At 35.3% G+C, this 14,220-nt stretch overlaps 1 protein-coding gene across 1 annotated transcript in view; it reads right to left on the reverse strand.

Moving 5' to 3' along the window:
- The window catches only part of Nep1 (Neprilysin 1), a 47,527-nt gene continuing 33,307 nt past the window's right edge, over positions 1–14,220 (reverse strand). Inside the window, exons 3-10 of the mRNA XM_065507863.1 lie at positions 10,977–11,030; positions 2,573–2,700; positions 2,395–2,512; positions 1,327–2,330; positions 1,101–1,263; positions 914–1,033; positions 655–851; positions 1–598 (exon numbers count right to left, since the gene is read on the reverse strand). Coding sequence (XP_065363935.1) covers positions 326–598; positions 655–851; positions 914–1,033; positions 1,101–1,263; positions 1,327–2,330; positions 2,395–2,512; positions 2,573–2,700; positions 10,977–11,030 — 2,057 coding nt within the window. The 3' untranslated portion in view covers positions 1–325. The remainder of the gene's footprint in view (positions 599–654; positions 852–913; positions 1,034–1,100; positions 1,264–1,326; positions 2,331–2,394; positions 2,513–2,572; positions 2,701–10,976; positions 11,031–14,220) is intronic.

The raw sequence follows: 14,220 nt of genomic DNA on the forward strand, positions 1-14,220 counted from the left end.
TTTTTTTTCTTCTTTTCATTACTATATTTATTTTATTTTTCTTTTTTAATTTACTTAAATTCATAATGCATTATTTTAGTTTTATTTGAAGGGATATTGATTGAAATTTTGTGTATTTATGCATGTTGGGTTTCTTTACTTTTCGCTTATTTGTTGTTGTCTCTTAATTATTTGATTTTGTTGCTGTGATTATTTATGTGTGTGTGTATGTGATTTTTAAGTACATATGTATGTGTTTGTGTGTGTTTGTCTAAACTATATCCATTTCTAGCGCTTGGTTGGCAGGGTCGGGTCCATCTATCTGTCTAACATTGTTCTTTCTTCATTACCACACACTACACTTTTCGATGGGATTCATCGGCGAACCCAGCTCACAATGATATGCTTCGGCAAAGTCTTTTGAATTTGATAGAGGACCTAGAACTCTTATGGAACCGGGCGAATGTACAGAGGAACGTATTTTAGTTAGAGCATCTTCGGGACGCATCGAACCACACCATATTTGGGCATAATTCAAGAAGAATAGTTGATCGTGTGTTAGATTAAAGCCGGGTAAACGTTGTTCGGGCCCATGACGTTGCACCCATTTTTTATAGGCCTGTAAAAGTATAATTTGATTAAAAATAAGTCAGCTTAAAAGTTTAATAAACTCACTCGAAATGCTTGCTTCAGTCCTCCATTGTCGGCTATATTTTCTCCCTGGGTCATGCGTCCGTTCATAAACAGGCCAACTTCATCGATTTTGTATTTGGAATACTGATCTATGATACATTGGGTGCGTTCGCGAAAGGCTTCTATTGTGGCATTATTCCACCACTGCATCATATTGCCATCTTTATCGAATTGGCGACCTAATAATGAAATGATTATATTATAAAACCGGCACTTTCAAACTAAATAGGACAGCATTTACCTTTATCATCAAAACCATGGGTAATTTCATGACCAATCACCACACCTATGCCGCCATAATTTAAGGATTTGGGAAAATGTTGACTATAAAACAAGGGTTGTAAAATGCCAGCGGGAAACACTGTCAAACAAATAAATTGTTAATTAATTATAAATTTAAGTACATATGTATCTAAATATGTTCTTACCTATATCATTTTTATTAGGATTGTAGAAAGCATTCACCACAGCTGGCTCGGTAGTCCATTTCTCTTTGTCCACCGGTTGTCTTAAGAGTTGCATATTCTTCTCCGACTCCCATTTCAAAATACTCAAGACATTTTCCATAAAATTATCAGGAACTATGGTCAACTGTAATTGAAAACTTAAATAAAGAAAAATAAACATAATTTTGGGGCCAATGCCTAAACATACATTTGCAAACTCTTTTTCCAATTCCTTGGCATCTGTTAGGATCTCTGGATAGCCTATGCGTTCATTCATGGTATCTGCCTTCTCTTTAGCTACCGCCCTGGTTTCATCATCCATCCAATGATTCTCACTGAGCAGTTCATTGAATGCCTCCCTAATGGTGTGTATCATTTCCAAGGCTGTATCTTTGCTATTCTGATTGAAATTGTCCCTTATGAACAGGGTACCCACGGCCATGCCCAACTTTTTATTGGTCCAGTCAACACATTGTGACCAACGCACACGTTCCGTTTGTATGCCTAAAAGAATTTTACGAAACTCTACACGCTCCTTTTGATAGTCATCGATCATGTGCGTCATAATTGACATGACCAGACGCCATAGCACATAGTTGTGCAGCACTCTTTCATCCGTTTCATTGAGTATTTTACCCATATCCACCAAATAAGGCATGGCATAACTAACAAGTTCCTCATTATCTTTTAAAATCATTTCCTTGCCCAAGGCGGTCTGCAAAAACAAAGTCCAATTGATTTGTGGCACTTCCTGTTGCAGTTCCTTCAAATTGATTTTTCTATAAATGGCACTGGTATCATGACGATCGGCTTCGGGTAGTGTGGCATTCACCAATTTCACCTCCAATTGTAAAACATCATTCAGTTCTTGGGCTGCTGTTTTGGGATTGGCACCCATTAATATGGCCGTTTGGGTCATATAGCGATGATAGGCTTTCAAATCATGTTCACTGCTAGATTTCAGATAATAATCTCGCGAAGGCAAGGCTAAGGTAAATTGATCAATTTGCAGAATGTGTATTGAAGAATTTTTATCATCCGCACCCACATAAAGTTCAACTAGTACAGGTTCACCATAAGTGCCTCGGAGAGTGCCAATCAATTCCTCAATTGTCATGTTTGGTGATTTCCAATCAGGGTCTATTACCGGCCAGCCGCCCAAAGATTTCAGAACATTCTTAAGCCGACCTTCACCAATTTTGCGTATTTGGGCTGAGTTAGAAAAGGATCCAAAAGATACATTGAATTGGTTTTATTTTATTTTTGAAATACTTACGTATGTCTATACAACTTTTGTAAAACATTTTTGCCTTAATGGTGGCCTGATTATCCATGTCATTAATGGGCTCTTCTAAAACTCCTTTTAGAATCACCTGTTGTTGATCGGCTAGAACCTGTAATTTGCAAAATACTTTAGAATTATGTCGCTTAAACTTGTGTTTTTTTTATCCTACCTCGAATGTACTTATAGAACTTCGATCTTCTGGTATTATATGCACTTTATTCCATGTACCACAGGCATATTGAAAGAAGTTTTCACATGGATTGGCTGAAGTGTCCATGGCTGATAGTAAATAAGCCGCTAAAAATAAAATAAGGACATGAATAATACTTTGAAATGCTTAATTAAGTAAAAAATCTAGACAGTGCAACGGATTAGTATTCCTTAATAGAAAATTTAAGATCCCAGAGTTCCATGTGTGGAAATTTCTAAAGAAGCCAACAATATTTGAAAATATTGACAGCAGAAAGCGAAAGTCCTAATGAGTTTTTAAATTTGCAAGAAAACCTTGCCTAATTGAAGGCGGTAAGCACAAAAAAAGAGGTTTTAATTAAGTGGAATACTAAGATATAAAATCCCAGAGCTTAAACCTCCATATCCAACTGGATGTTTCTAATGAAGACCATCTAATTTTTGTTCGGGAGATCTAAGAGTACAACGCGATCCGCTGATTCACTTGCTTTGGATTTAGCCCACCAAATAACGACTTAATAATCCTTGCTTCATGATACTCTATGGTATTTCTCGGAAGGTTTGGCTCTACGCTATCGTGGAAATATAAGACTATAAGCAATTCGAAAGACTATAAGCAATTCCAAAGAACTTAGTGCCTTTTACATATGCAAGAGTAGCTTTGGGAAATTAAGGTTTCTCAAACTGTATAAAAATTGTAGTTTGAATGTAAACTTTGGTCATTGTTCCTATTCTAACCAACGTGGCACTTGTCTCTATCAACCTTGAATAAATTTTAGAAGTTAGGTAGTCTTGGAATTGCTGGTGCGGTATAATCTACTAAGTCGAAGAGAGTAAATGATTTTTGTTATCCAGTTTTTGTCTTTACTCGAAAATATTATGATAAACGATTCAGTTATGCCCGTCTATCTGTGTAAAACATGTTCATGTCCTAAAATTCATAACCGAAATTAATGAGATTTACCTACAAGAAGTTTCGTATTGAAAAAGAGCGAAATCGATTTAGTAGAAAAAAAAGAAATTCTAGTGGGGAGTATTTAAGATTCGGCACAGACAATCAGTTTCAGTTAAGCAGTTTACTTTTGCACTGAATACAATTGGTCAATTCACAAGGTCTCTTATGATGTCATATTGTCATAATGTCCTAAAATAATACTACTCTGTATGCTATGTTTATTGTGTTATCGTAACCAACCAGCAGAGACCTTCGCCGAATGCCTAAGAGTCGGTTAAGCCGACCTGCCGAGTCTTGATATATTAGGACATTATTGTTGTTATATACTGTAAAATACTTTGTATTCAACATAATGAATTTGATCAAGTTTTTATTGTTAAATATGTTTTTTGTAAAATGAAAATTTTCGATCACTTCAAATATACTTTTCATACTTATTGTATCTATTTGGATAAACGTATCGCTGTTTCAATTACAATAGTTATGGGCCCAGATCCCATACGGATACAATAAAGAAATTTAAATTGAAGAGATAAAGAGGCTGATAATTTAAAATTATTTAAGAAATTTCTCAACACGGAGTTCAGGAATCCAATAATGAATTCAATGGCTGGTAGAATTCCATTATTAAATGGATCAAATTATGGAACGTGGAAGGCTCAAATGGAAGCGGTACTACACAAAAACAGATTGCTGAATATCGTGTTAGGTAAAGAAAAGACTCCAAGAGTAAGAAAACTTCCAGAAAATCCAACGGCTGAACAGGAACGTGAGTTTGAACGAGAAATGAATGCATTACAGCAGTATATCGATAAGGATATGGATGCAAGAGCAGAAATTTTAATGGCCATAGAGACAAATATTGTGACAATGGTGAAAAATTTGAAAAGTTCCAAAGATGTCTGGCAATATCTTCAAGAAACCTTTGATCGTAAGTCAATAAGGAAGAAGATAGAGTGTTACCGTAAGTTATTGAATATGAAAATGCCAGAGAATCAATCGATTTCAGAATTTTTAATTGATTTTGATGTATGCGTTTCATGTATATTGGAAATGGGAATTGAGATTGATGAAGACCTTCTTGTTGTTGTAATGCTTGATGCTTTACCAGATCGTTTTTCGGCAGTCAAAGCTGCAGTGGATACTGCAAATGAATTTCCAAAAGTAGCTGTTTTAAAATCAAAATTACTAGAAATTGGAGACAAGGATGATAACGATGCAAGCAATTCAGCATTTAAAGCTAAGTTTTTTAAAAGGAAATCCCATAATCAACAAAATAACTATAAAAATCAAGAAGAAGGTATGTCCAAAGATAAATTTAATTATAAATGTTTTCGATGTGGAAGAAAAGGTCACAAAGCTAGAGACTGTAAGACTAGTGAAAACGCTCGATATGTTGAACAGGAAACCAAAGATAGCATTTCCAATGAAGTATTAGTAACCACGACAGAAGCAACTTTTTTCACTAGTTCTTGTGAAACATGGATTATTGATAGTGGTGCGTCATCTCACATGTGCACCCAAATATCATTATTTGAAAATATAGATTCTCAGTTTAGTGGTAAAATCAGACTAGCAGATGACAATCAACTAAACATAAAAGGTATTGGAAAGGTCAAAGTAACTGTATATGCAAATGGAAAAAAGCAAGACATAGGCCTATGTAACACTCTGTATGTCCCCGACTTACGATGCAATCTTATATCAACTAGTAAATTGACTGATAATGGTTGTACGGTTGTTATGAAAGGAACAGAAGTAGTAGTTTATAAGGAAGGAGACAAGATAATTGAAGGAAATAAAAAAGATAACCTATATTATGTCAAGTTATTTAATAATAACGAAAATATGATGCATACAACCGAAATATCTTGTGATTCAAAAACAGAGATATGGCATAAAAGATACGGTCACCTAAATATGAACCAATTAGGAAAACTAAAGATAGATGAGATGGTTAAAGGGTTACCTGAATTGAAAAATGTTGGAATAAATTGTGTTCCATGTATTCGTGCTAAACAAACTTGTTTGCCATTTCCTCATAAAAATGAGAAATCAACTTCTGAAGTACTTACGCTTGTTCATACAGATCTTTGTGGTCCAATGAAGACTGAATCGATGGGTGGTAGTTTGTACTTTGCAACATTTATTGATGACTATTCTCGAAAAGTATTTCTATATTTTATTCGAAACAAAAGTCAGTATTTAGACAAATTCAAAGAATTTAAGAAGATGGCAGAAACACAAACAGGAAAGAAAATCAAGATTTTACGAAGTGATAATGGCGCAGAACTAGTTAGTCAGAATTTCACAAATTTCTTGAAAGAAAATGGAATCAAAAGGCAGTTGACAGCAAGTTACACACCACAGCAAAACGGTATCGCGGAAAGAATGAATAGAACATTAGTTGAAATGGCCCGTTGCTTTATGATAGAATCTGGTTTACCTATGAGTCTATGGTCCGAACTAATTAATACATCGGGATATATAAGAAATCGTTGTCCGACAAAGTTAAATGGTACTAAAACACCAGAAGAGTTGTGGACAGGCAAAAAACCAGATGTAAAATATTTTAGATGCATTGGTTGCATATCATTTGTGTTAGATAAAACAACTAAACGATCTAAGTGGGATCCTAGAAGCAATGAGCACATTCTTGTTGGTTATTCAGAGGAATCAAAAGCGTATAGATTGTGGAAAGCTGGAACCAAACAAATAGTAACAAGTAGAGATGTAAAATTTATAGAAAGCCAGATGTACAATTCTACAGTAGATAATATTCCGAGTTTTTATGAGTTTGTACCTAATGATAAAATACGAGATCAATCAGATAAAATTATAGATGACCCAAATATGAGTAATACAATTGAACAAGAATCAAATAACAAATCTACAAACCCTAGTGATCGGAAAGAGCAACCAAAAGCTAATGACAAACCCGAAGATTCTATTAAAAATCGACTTAGAAGTAGAATAAATCAAGAGACAACTCAAATAGTAAAGGAGAACATAATAGATCCTAAAACAGTAACAGAAGCTTTGTCATCCGATTGTTCTAAAGATTGGCAAGAAGCTATGGAAGATGAATACAAGTCATTATTAAAAAATGATACTTGGTGTTTAACAGATTTGCCAAATGGGCGAAAGGCAGTTGGATGCAAATGGGTTTTCAAATCAAAAATAAGACCTGATGGAACAATAGAGAAACGTAAAGCCAGGCTAGTAGCTAAAGGCTATTCCCAAAAATTTGGATTAGACTATGTAGATACATTTGCTCCTGTAGTTCGTCAAACCTCACTCAGATTGTTATATGCTCTCTCTGTTGAACATGATTTACAATTGCGTCAATTAGATGTATCAACAGCATTCCTGAATGGAAATTTGGAAGAGGAAATATATATGGAACAGCCTGAAGGTTTTATTGAGAAGGCAACAAAAGAAAAAGTATGCAAATTAAAGTGGAAGGCAGTGGTTCAAGAAAATCGATTCTGTTATAAAAGATTTTGGTTTACAACAATCACAATATGACCAATGTATTTACTTTGTTAAAAAAGATGGAAAAATGATGATTGTCGCCTTATATGTCGATGATATTATAATTGCTTCTAATAATACGAATTTTATAGACGATTTTGTAAGTCAATTAAAACATAATTTTGATATTCGAGACTTAGGAGTTCCAAAACATTGTATTGGCCTGGAAGTAAATGTAAAGGATGGAGAAATTTCAATTTCCCAACCAGGATATATTTCAAACTTGATTAAGAAATACGGTTTGGAGAATTGCAAACCTGTAAAAATTCCGATGAATCCAGGTATTAAATTGGAAAAAGAGCCAACAATTTCCGGAGAAGCAGAAAAAGTTGATGAAAAGTTTTATCAAGAAATTATTGGATCTTTACTTTATCTGTCACTGTATAGTAGACCTGATATAACGTGTGCTGTTAATATGCTATCGCAATTTTGTAAGGAACCGCGTAAACAACACCTTAATTCAGCATATCATATCATCAGATATTTAAGTCATACTAAAAATGCGGTGCTCACATATAGAAAATGTGGTTTACCACTTGTTGGTTTTTGTGATGCAAATTGGGCTCAAGATGTAAATGATAGAAAATCTCAATCTGGTTTTTGTTTTCTTCTCGCAGGTGGTCTCGTTTCCTGGGAATCAAAGAAACAAAAGGTGGTAGCAACATCTAGTGCAGAGGCTGAGTATGTGGCACTTACCGAAGCAACTAAAGAAGCCTCATATTTAGGGTATATTTTGAATGAACTTGGCTATTCCAACCACTCTCCAGTGATGATAAACACAGATTCTCAAAGTGCTCAAAGAATGGCAGAATTTGGTGCTCATCATTCTCGTACTAAGCATATACATTACAAGTATCATTTTGTGAAGGATGCCATAGAACAAAATATAATTAAATTGCAATATCTACCAACTGATAAAATGTTAGCCGATGTTTTAACTAAACCTGTACCTAAACCTAAACATGTATTTTGTTGTAATAATTTTGGAATTATAAATTCATAATGTTGAGGAGGCATGTTGTTATATACTGTAAAATACTTTGTATTCAACATAATGAATTTGATCAAGTTTTTATTGTTAAATATGTTTTTTGTAAAATGAAAATTTTCGATCACTTCAAATATACTTTTCATACTTATTGTATCTATTTGGATAAACGTATCGCTGTTTCAATTACAATAATTATGACAATATGACTGATAAGAGACCTTGTGAATTGACCAAATGTTTCCTTCTCAATCCATTCTTAATACAACCACAAGTTAAGATTGCTTTTCTGTGGCGGGCTCTGCTCTTAGAGTATCCTGCATTTTTTCTGCGGAACGTGGAATAGTGTCCTTGTTTCGTCTTGATTATGATGGCATGTTTCATGGCATATAACGAGAATAGCTATGTGCATTTGGAGAACCGTAACCAGAGATAAATTTGGAGGTTGATGGTAGTGTTAACGGGTTATTAGATGAGAATGGCAGTAGACTCAGATTATCATTCAATGACTTTTGTCGCACCTTCCGAGATTTTGGAAAAGATGAGTCAGTTTTTCACCTTCTCTTTTCATCCAAAACACATAAGCCAAGAACCATTTGAAGTATCGGGAGCTCGACTGAGTAGCCAAAGCTCTTTCTGTCAACATATGGATTCCGAGCCAAAAGAACTGGTCCTATTTTGAGACCAAGAACGAATCAAGCTAATATCGGATACTCTGTTCCAAAGTGAAGCGTATGCTAGATACAGCGTTCTGCATCGATCGATGCAAATATTATTCGAAAGGGGCAAGGTCTGCACCAGGGCACATTTAGAAGGGTGACTGCGATGAAACAGCTGATTATTTTTTTTATTCAGTTTGAACTGTCAATTCACTTGTGGTTGTTGTAGCGAAAAATACAACAAACGCAAAAGCAAAAACAACAACAGGCAACTTTGACAGTTCACCTACTTTTTAACCAAAACAAAGTATCTGTTGTTTTTGTATTGTTGTATTTGTTGTAGTGATGCAGTCACCTTACTAATTGTGCCCTGGTCTGCACTATAAGACGGTTGTGGCTAAACTTCCCAACCACATATTTCTAAATAGTTTTTAACAGGTGTTTCAAAATGTGGCCTAGCGTTGTAATGATGGATTATTACGGTTTCATTTCATGTTACGGTTTCATGTTCATCTGGGCGTTTTTCGGCCAATCAGTTGCGATCGGTAGAGCTTCCCTGGCCATCTCTTACGCTTTGGGTTATCGTAATGGATTCATTTTTCATCGCAGGTAATGATTCACTGCAGAAATTATTTTCTTTTATAGCTTTCAAGCAGCATTTCAGACATACAAAATCGCCTTTAAAAGTCTCTCAGCTTAAATTCGTATGGTACCCAATTTCCCTACTTTTGATTGAATCCTGCTGCTAGCAAAAGTTTTGAAATTGCTGATTGAGTAGCTCCCAATGATTTTGCAAGCTCTTGTTGAGTTTGACAACAATCTACATATAGTAATGCCTTCAATTCCAACTTTTTTGGCAGGTCTGGTTGATTTTTCTCTTCCGTCTTAAAATCACCACATCTGAACCGAACAAACCATCTCTCCCACATTGAAACCGATGTAACACATTAACCATAAGCTTTGGCGAGCTATCGGTTTGCTTCAGTTGCACTAAAGAAGTAAAGCAAAACTTCCTGGATATGACGCTTTGTTGGCACAAAAATCGACATTACCCAAACAAGGACTGTACAACGAATACGACTTAGCAATATGGTGGCGATGATCACCGTGTACAGAAAGTTCAATACTATCGGTTCCCATGCTGCAAGACTTGGGCAGTCTCACCACGACTTCTGCAGGAGTTGTCAACATAAGGAGAAGGCAGACCCCATCTTACACCTCTGGGTGATGTGTGTGCCAGGCTTTTAGATGAACGATCTTTTAGAAACCTCTCCGAACTATCTGGGAAGGAATTAGGTACATAGACGACTTTATTAGGGAAAGCAGGGGGTTAATAAGACCGAGCATGAAAATTGCACCTCATAGTTATCCAGTAACTGTCTGCGGTCTTTAAATTCTTCTCTCCTCTAACTTCTATTTATATCTTCTTTTACTTCTCTCCTTTATCTTCTCTTCCTCAGTTAATACAAATTGTTTCTTTATTGTTTTCCTAAAAAGACAAGATTAATAGTTTTTTTTTCGTTAAGAGTTGGACGTCATTCATTCATTTCTTCCAAGATAAGAAAACCAAATCTTGATTTATGTTGCAGCTTTCCATATTTGAATTGGCTTTTTGAAAAACTGAACGAAAACAACGCATTTTCCAACAAAATCATTTTTAGTGATTACTAAAATTATGCGGTTATGCAAAGAAACTAATGTTGACATTAGAAGAATGTGATGCTCTGAAAGATGAGATTAGGTGCTGCATTGAAAAAATAAGAGAAGCGGTTTTGAAAAATGTTCAAAATTGTGTTAGAGCCGATGTGTTAGAAGTGGATTTGCCAGACATCATATTAAATCCCATATTTTAACTTCACATTGGTATCAATAAAACTGAATGTTTAAGTCAATTTACTTCCTAACCTCAAATTGGTCCATCCTGTACTAGAGCTAATCCATTTCAGATAGAACGCTAATGAGTATGAATATCCTTACCAAAGATAAAGATTATTTTTACATATGTAATGAAAATATCAAGGAAAGTCTATTTAAATTTAATTTTAGCTTTGTGCTTACGAATATTAAAAATATTCTTACTTTCCATCCATACTCTTATCTAACGCTATTGATGGTCATTATCTGCCTTGAGGTAGGTTTAACTGATTGATGTATTAATTATAAAAAAATGGATAAGATAAAAATATCAAACCGGAAGAAAGAAAGTTTATTTCAAAAAAGGTATGATTCCATAGGCATTCAAACTTACCCGTTCTCACACATTCCTCAGTCAGACAAATATCATCTCTTTCACATGTTAAATCTGTAAAGAAAATGTATAAAGAAATGAAAACATATTGTTTAAATTATGCAAACAACTATAAATACACTTTGTAGCTATTAAACAAATGAAGGAGAAGTTATTAAATTTTGCAATCAATGATGACAGCAAAAATCAACTTTAGATGCTAAAGGCTCTATTTTCAAATTCATTCAGCCATTCATTCATTCATCCATTCATTCACTCATACATGAGAACAACAATTGACAACTTTTACTACCAGCAAGACCAACTATTTATAGCCAGCAAACACATGGAAATATCTAATGGGGAATATGTGTACGTTGATTAGAATTTCTTAGCAAAGTGTCAACTTTCAATGGCGTACGATTGCAATATATTTTCCATGTTGTTTAATAATTGCCTCACATTTCAGGAAAAAATTGTGTCTTTTTTTTTTGCGTTTCGTTCGAATTGCAAAACATCAGTCAATGTTTGAGAAAATATTAAAAAGAGATACACGTAGCCATTCTGGTACGTACGAGTAACTATTTATGGAATATGAACTGTTTGCCACCAACACGGAGTGAACGATGACGCTTTTACTTGATACATGTTGAATGAATTTCAGAAATTTAAGAAAAGCTGAAAACGCCATCTACTGTGTCTTGGTACAATTGAAAATCGATAAGTTAAAACAATTAATTACACTAGGAAAATATTAGTTTAAATTTTACTCAACTTAGCTACTCGCTATTCAATAAGTCGTAAAAGGAGCTGTCAAACTGGATTCCTATTCATTGCTAAGCACTTAAATAATGTCCAAAAATGTTTACCTTTGGGCATAAATTTAAACTGTTACTGAATTCTCGGTAACATTACTTACATCGAGTTCAAGGAAAAGTAAGATGGAATGGTTACTAATAAACGAAAATCCAAATATTTATAAAGTGCGGATATTGAATTGTCAAGATTTATCGGAGACCCATCAATTGCGATACCATTTAGAATAACTAGGTATGAACTAGATGTGAAGAGAAGAAATGAAATTGAAGAGAAAAAGAAATAAGTCAGCTGATAGCCTATTACCTTGATAAAATCTAATAGATTTCCTAGATCATGTCTAGCTATATCCCCCAGTTCATCATGGAATCTTTCCCCAAGCCATCTTTGTCCTGAGACCCTGAAATCTAGGGCAGTTACATATAATATGTTCCACTGTGTCTAGTTCCTCAACATTCTCGCACAGCCTATAGTCCTGTACGTACATATCCAAATGAAGGCTCCAATTAAGCAGTGCTCGGTTATCACTCCTACCTGAGACTTTTCCTATCCAACCAAATTAGTATTATGGTTGCCTTTGCATTCAACTTTTACCAAATAGACCTGGATATCCAGCAAACCGTCCTACTACACCAGGATTGCTTCGTAGAGTCCCAGAATCTTTCGAAGATCAACCTATAGTAGTGGCATATAGGAGGTTTAACCTCCCAGTCTCTATTAATATAGTTCAGATCCGAACACTGTCCGGCCAGTTCATCTGCTGTCTCATTTCCAATAACGCTTCTAGAACCCTCAAATCCAGTTCAACTCTATGCTTTAGTGTACCCCTTATCCATGGCTTCCCAGATCGCTAGGATCTGCCTGGATGACGCTGTATTCGTCTGGGAATCTTTATGACATAAACTCCGGCTCCAGCGTCAGATTCTATATTGGACCCATCAGTGAAAACTGCATCCCCTTCAAACAGCTAATCAGATCCAATTTTAATCAGATCGCATTTTAAAGTCGTTAAACTATCTCAGTAGGGTAACCTACCTCGTACAAAATTTTCGTCTGACCTATCCGCTTTGGTCTTACCAGAGAAGACTCAAAGAATCTAAGCTAGTTCCTAGCTGCCACACTTGTCACATAGTCCTCAATTGGCAGTAAGTTAAGGATTATATCCAATCCTGCCTGAGGTGTGCTACCGATGGCACCAGTTATGCCAATGAAAGCACATCTTTGAACTTTCCTGAGTATCTTCCTATAACATTTTATCATTGCCTCCCACCAAACCGTGCAACCATAAGTAATAATGGGCCTAACATCCGATGTGTAAATCCAGTTTACCATGACTGGTCGTAATCCGCAATTCTTACCAATAGAATTCCTGCGTGTGTAGTAGACATTGAGACCCCGTTTAAGGGGAAGGATCCTGAATTTGTTATCAAGGAAGGTCCCACCTATGGACCTTCGACATTAGCCAACATTCAAAGTCCTGCAAATAGTAATTCAGCTAGGCCAACACTCATATTCAGGCGGATACAGATTCAGCGCGATCAGCAGCGATCGCTTACTTTATATTCAAATTACACTAAGGAACATTGAATCTATACTGCAGAAGGTTTTGGATAAATTAATATGAAAAGACGAGACTGGCATAGATGGACGTAGGAACTGGACTCTGTCAAAGTCAATGCCAAAGGGAATGCATTCCATATCGAAGGTTACCTGGAAAAATACAAAAATTGTCGTTCAAGGAAGGCTGTAGAATAGTCAATATCCACAGGGATGTTAGCGGGAACATTGCCAGTATTTTCTGCAATACTGAGCCTGACCAAGTTTAAAGCCAACTGTTTGGCCATGAAGTCGATCGACAAATAGAGCACTCGTTCCTGAGCATCCATTAGCATCTTCTCGATAATCCAGCAGTAGGAAAACCAAGAATTGTGTTGACATCTTTATGGATCCTACTTCGTATAGTTGAATGCACTTGATTAATTGAACCCCCTCAATAAAGAAACATAAAATAAACATTCTATAATTTTTCGCTCAGCGTATGTGATGCGTATAATAGAAAAAAAAGGAAATTTTCTTCGTTATTGAAAACTAAAACATAAAGTAAGAAAACATTACATGTATCTCTATCTCTATCTATATACGAGTATGAGTTAAATGTTTCCAATAAGACACGTAGCCACGTAGAACGTTCGAAGAAAATAAGTCAATTTCCATGGGTAAAAGAGGAAAAAAACATAAAATAAAGTTCTATAAAGTTTAAACTAAACGGAAGCTTGTTAAATGGATGTCATTTCTTGAATGTGTGTGAACAGTGGTGGCGATGAAAGTAGCACTGTATGAGGAAAATCTTATAAAATTTGATTTTCCCAAAACTAATAGATACACTCCAATTGATAATACAGTTATACGCAGTCAAGTCAAGAGTCTTTCCTGTAGTTTAAAGAAGAAT

Source organism: Calliphora vicina, chromosome 4 (assembly GCF_958450345.1).
Source record: "Calliphora vicina chromosome 4, idCalVici1.1, whole genome shotgun sequence".
Lineage (NCBI taxonomy): Eukaryota > Metazoa > Arthropoda > Insecta > Diptera > Calliphoridae > Calliphora > Calliphora vicina.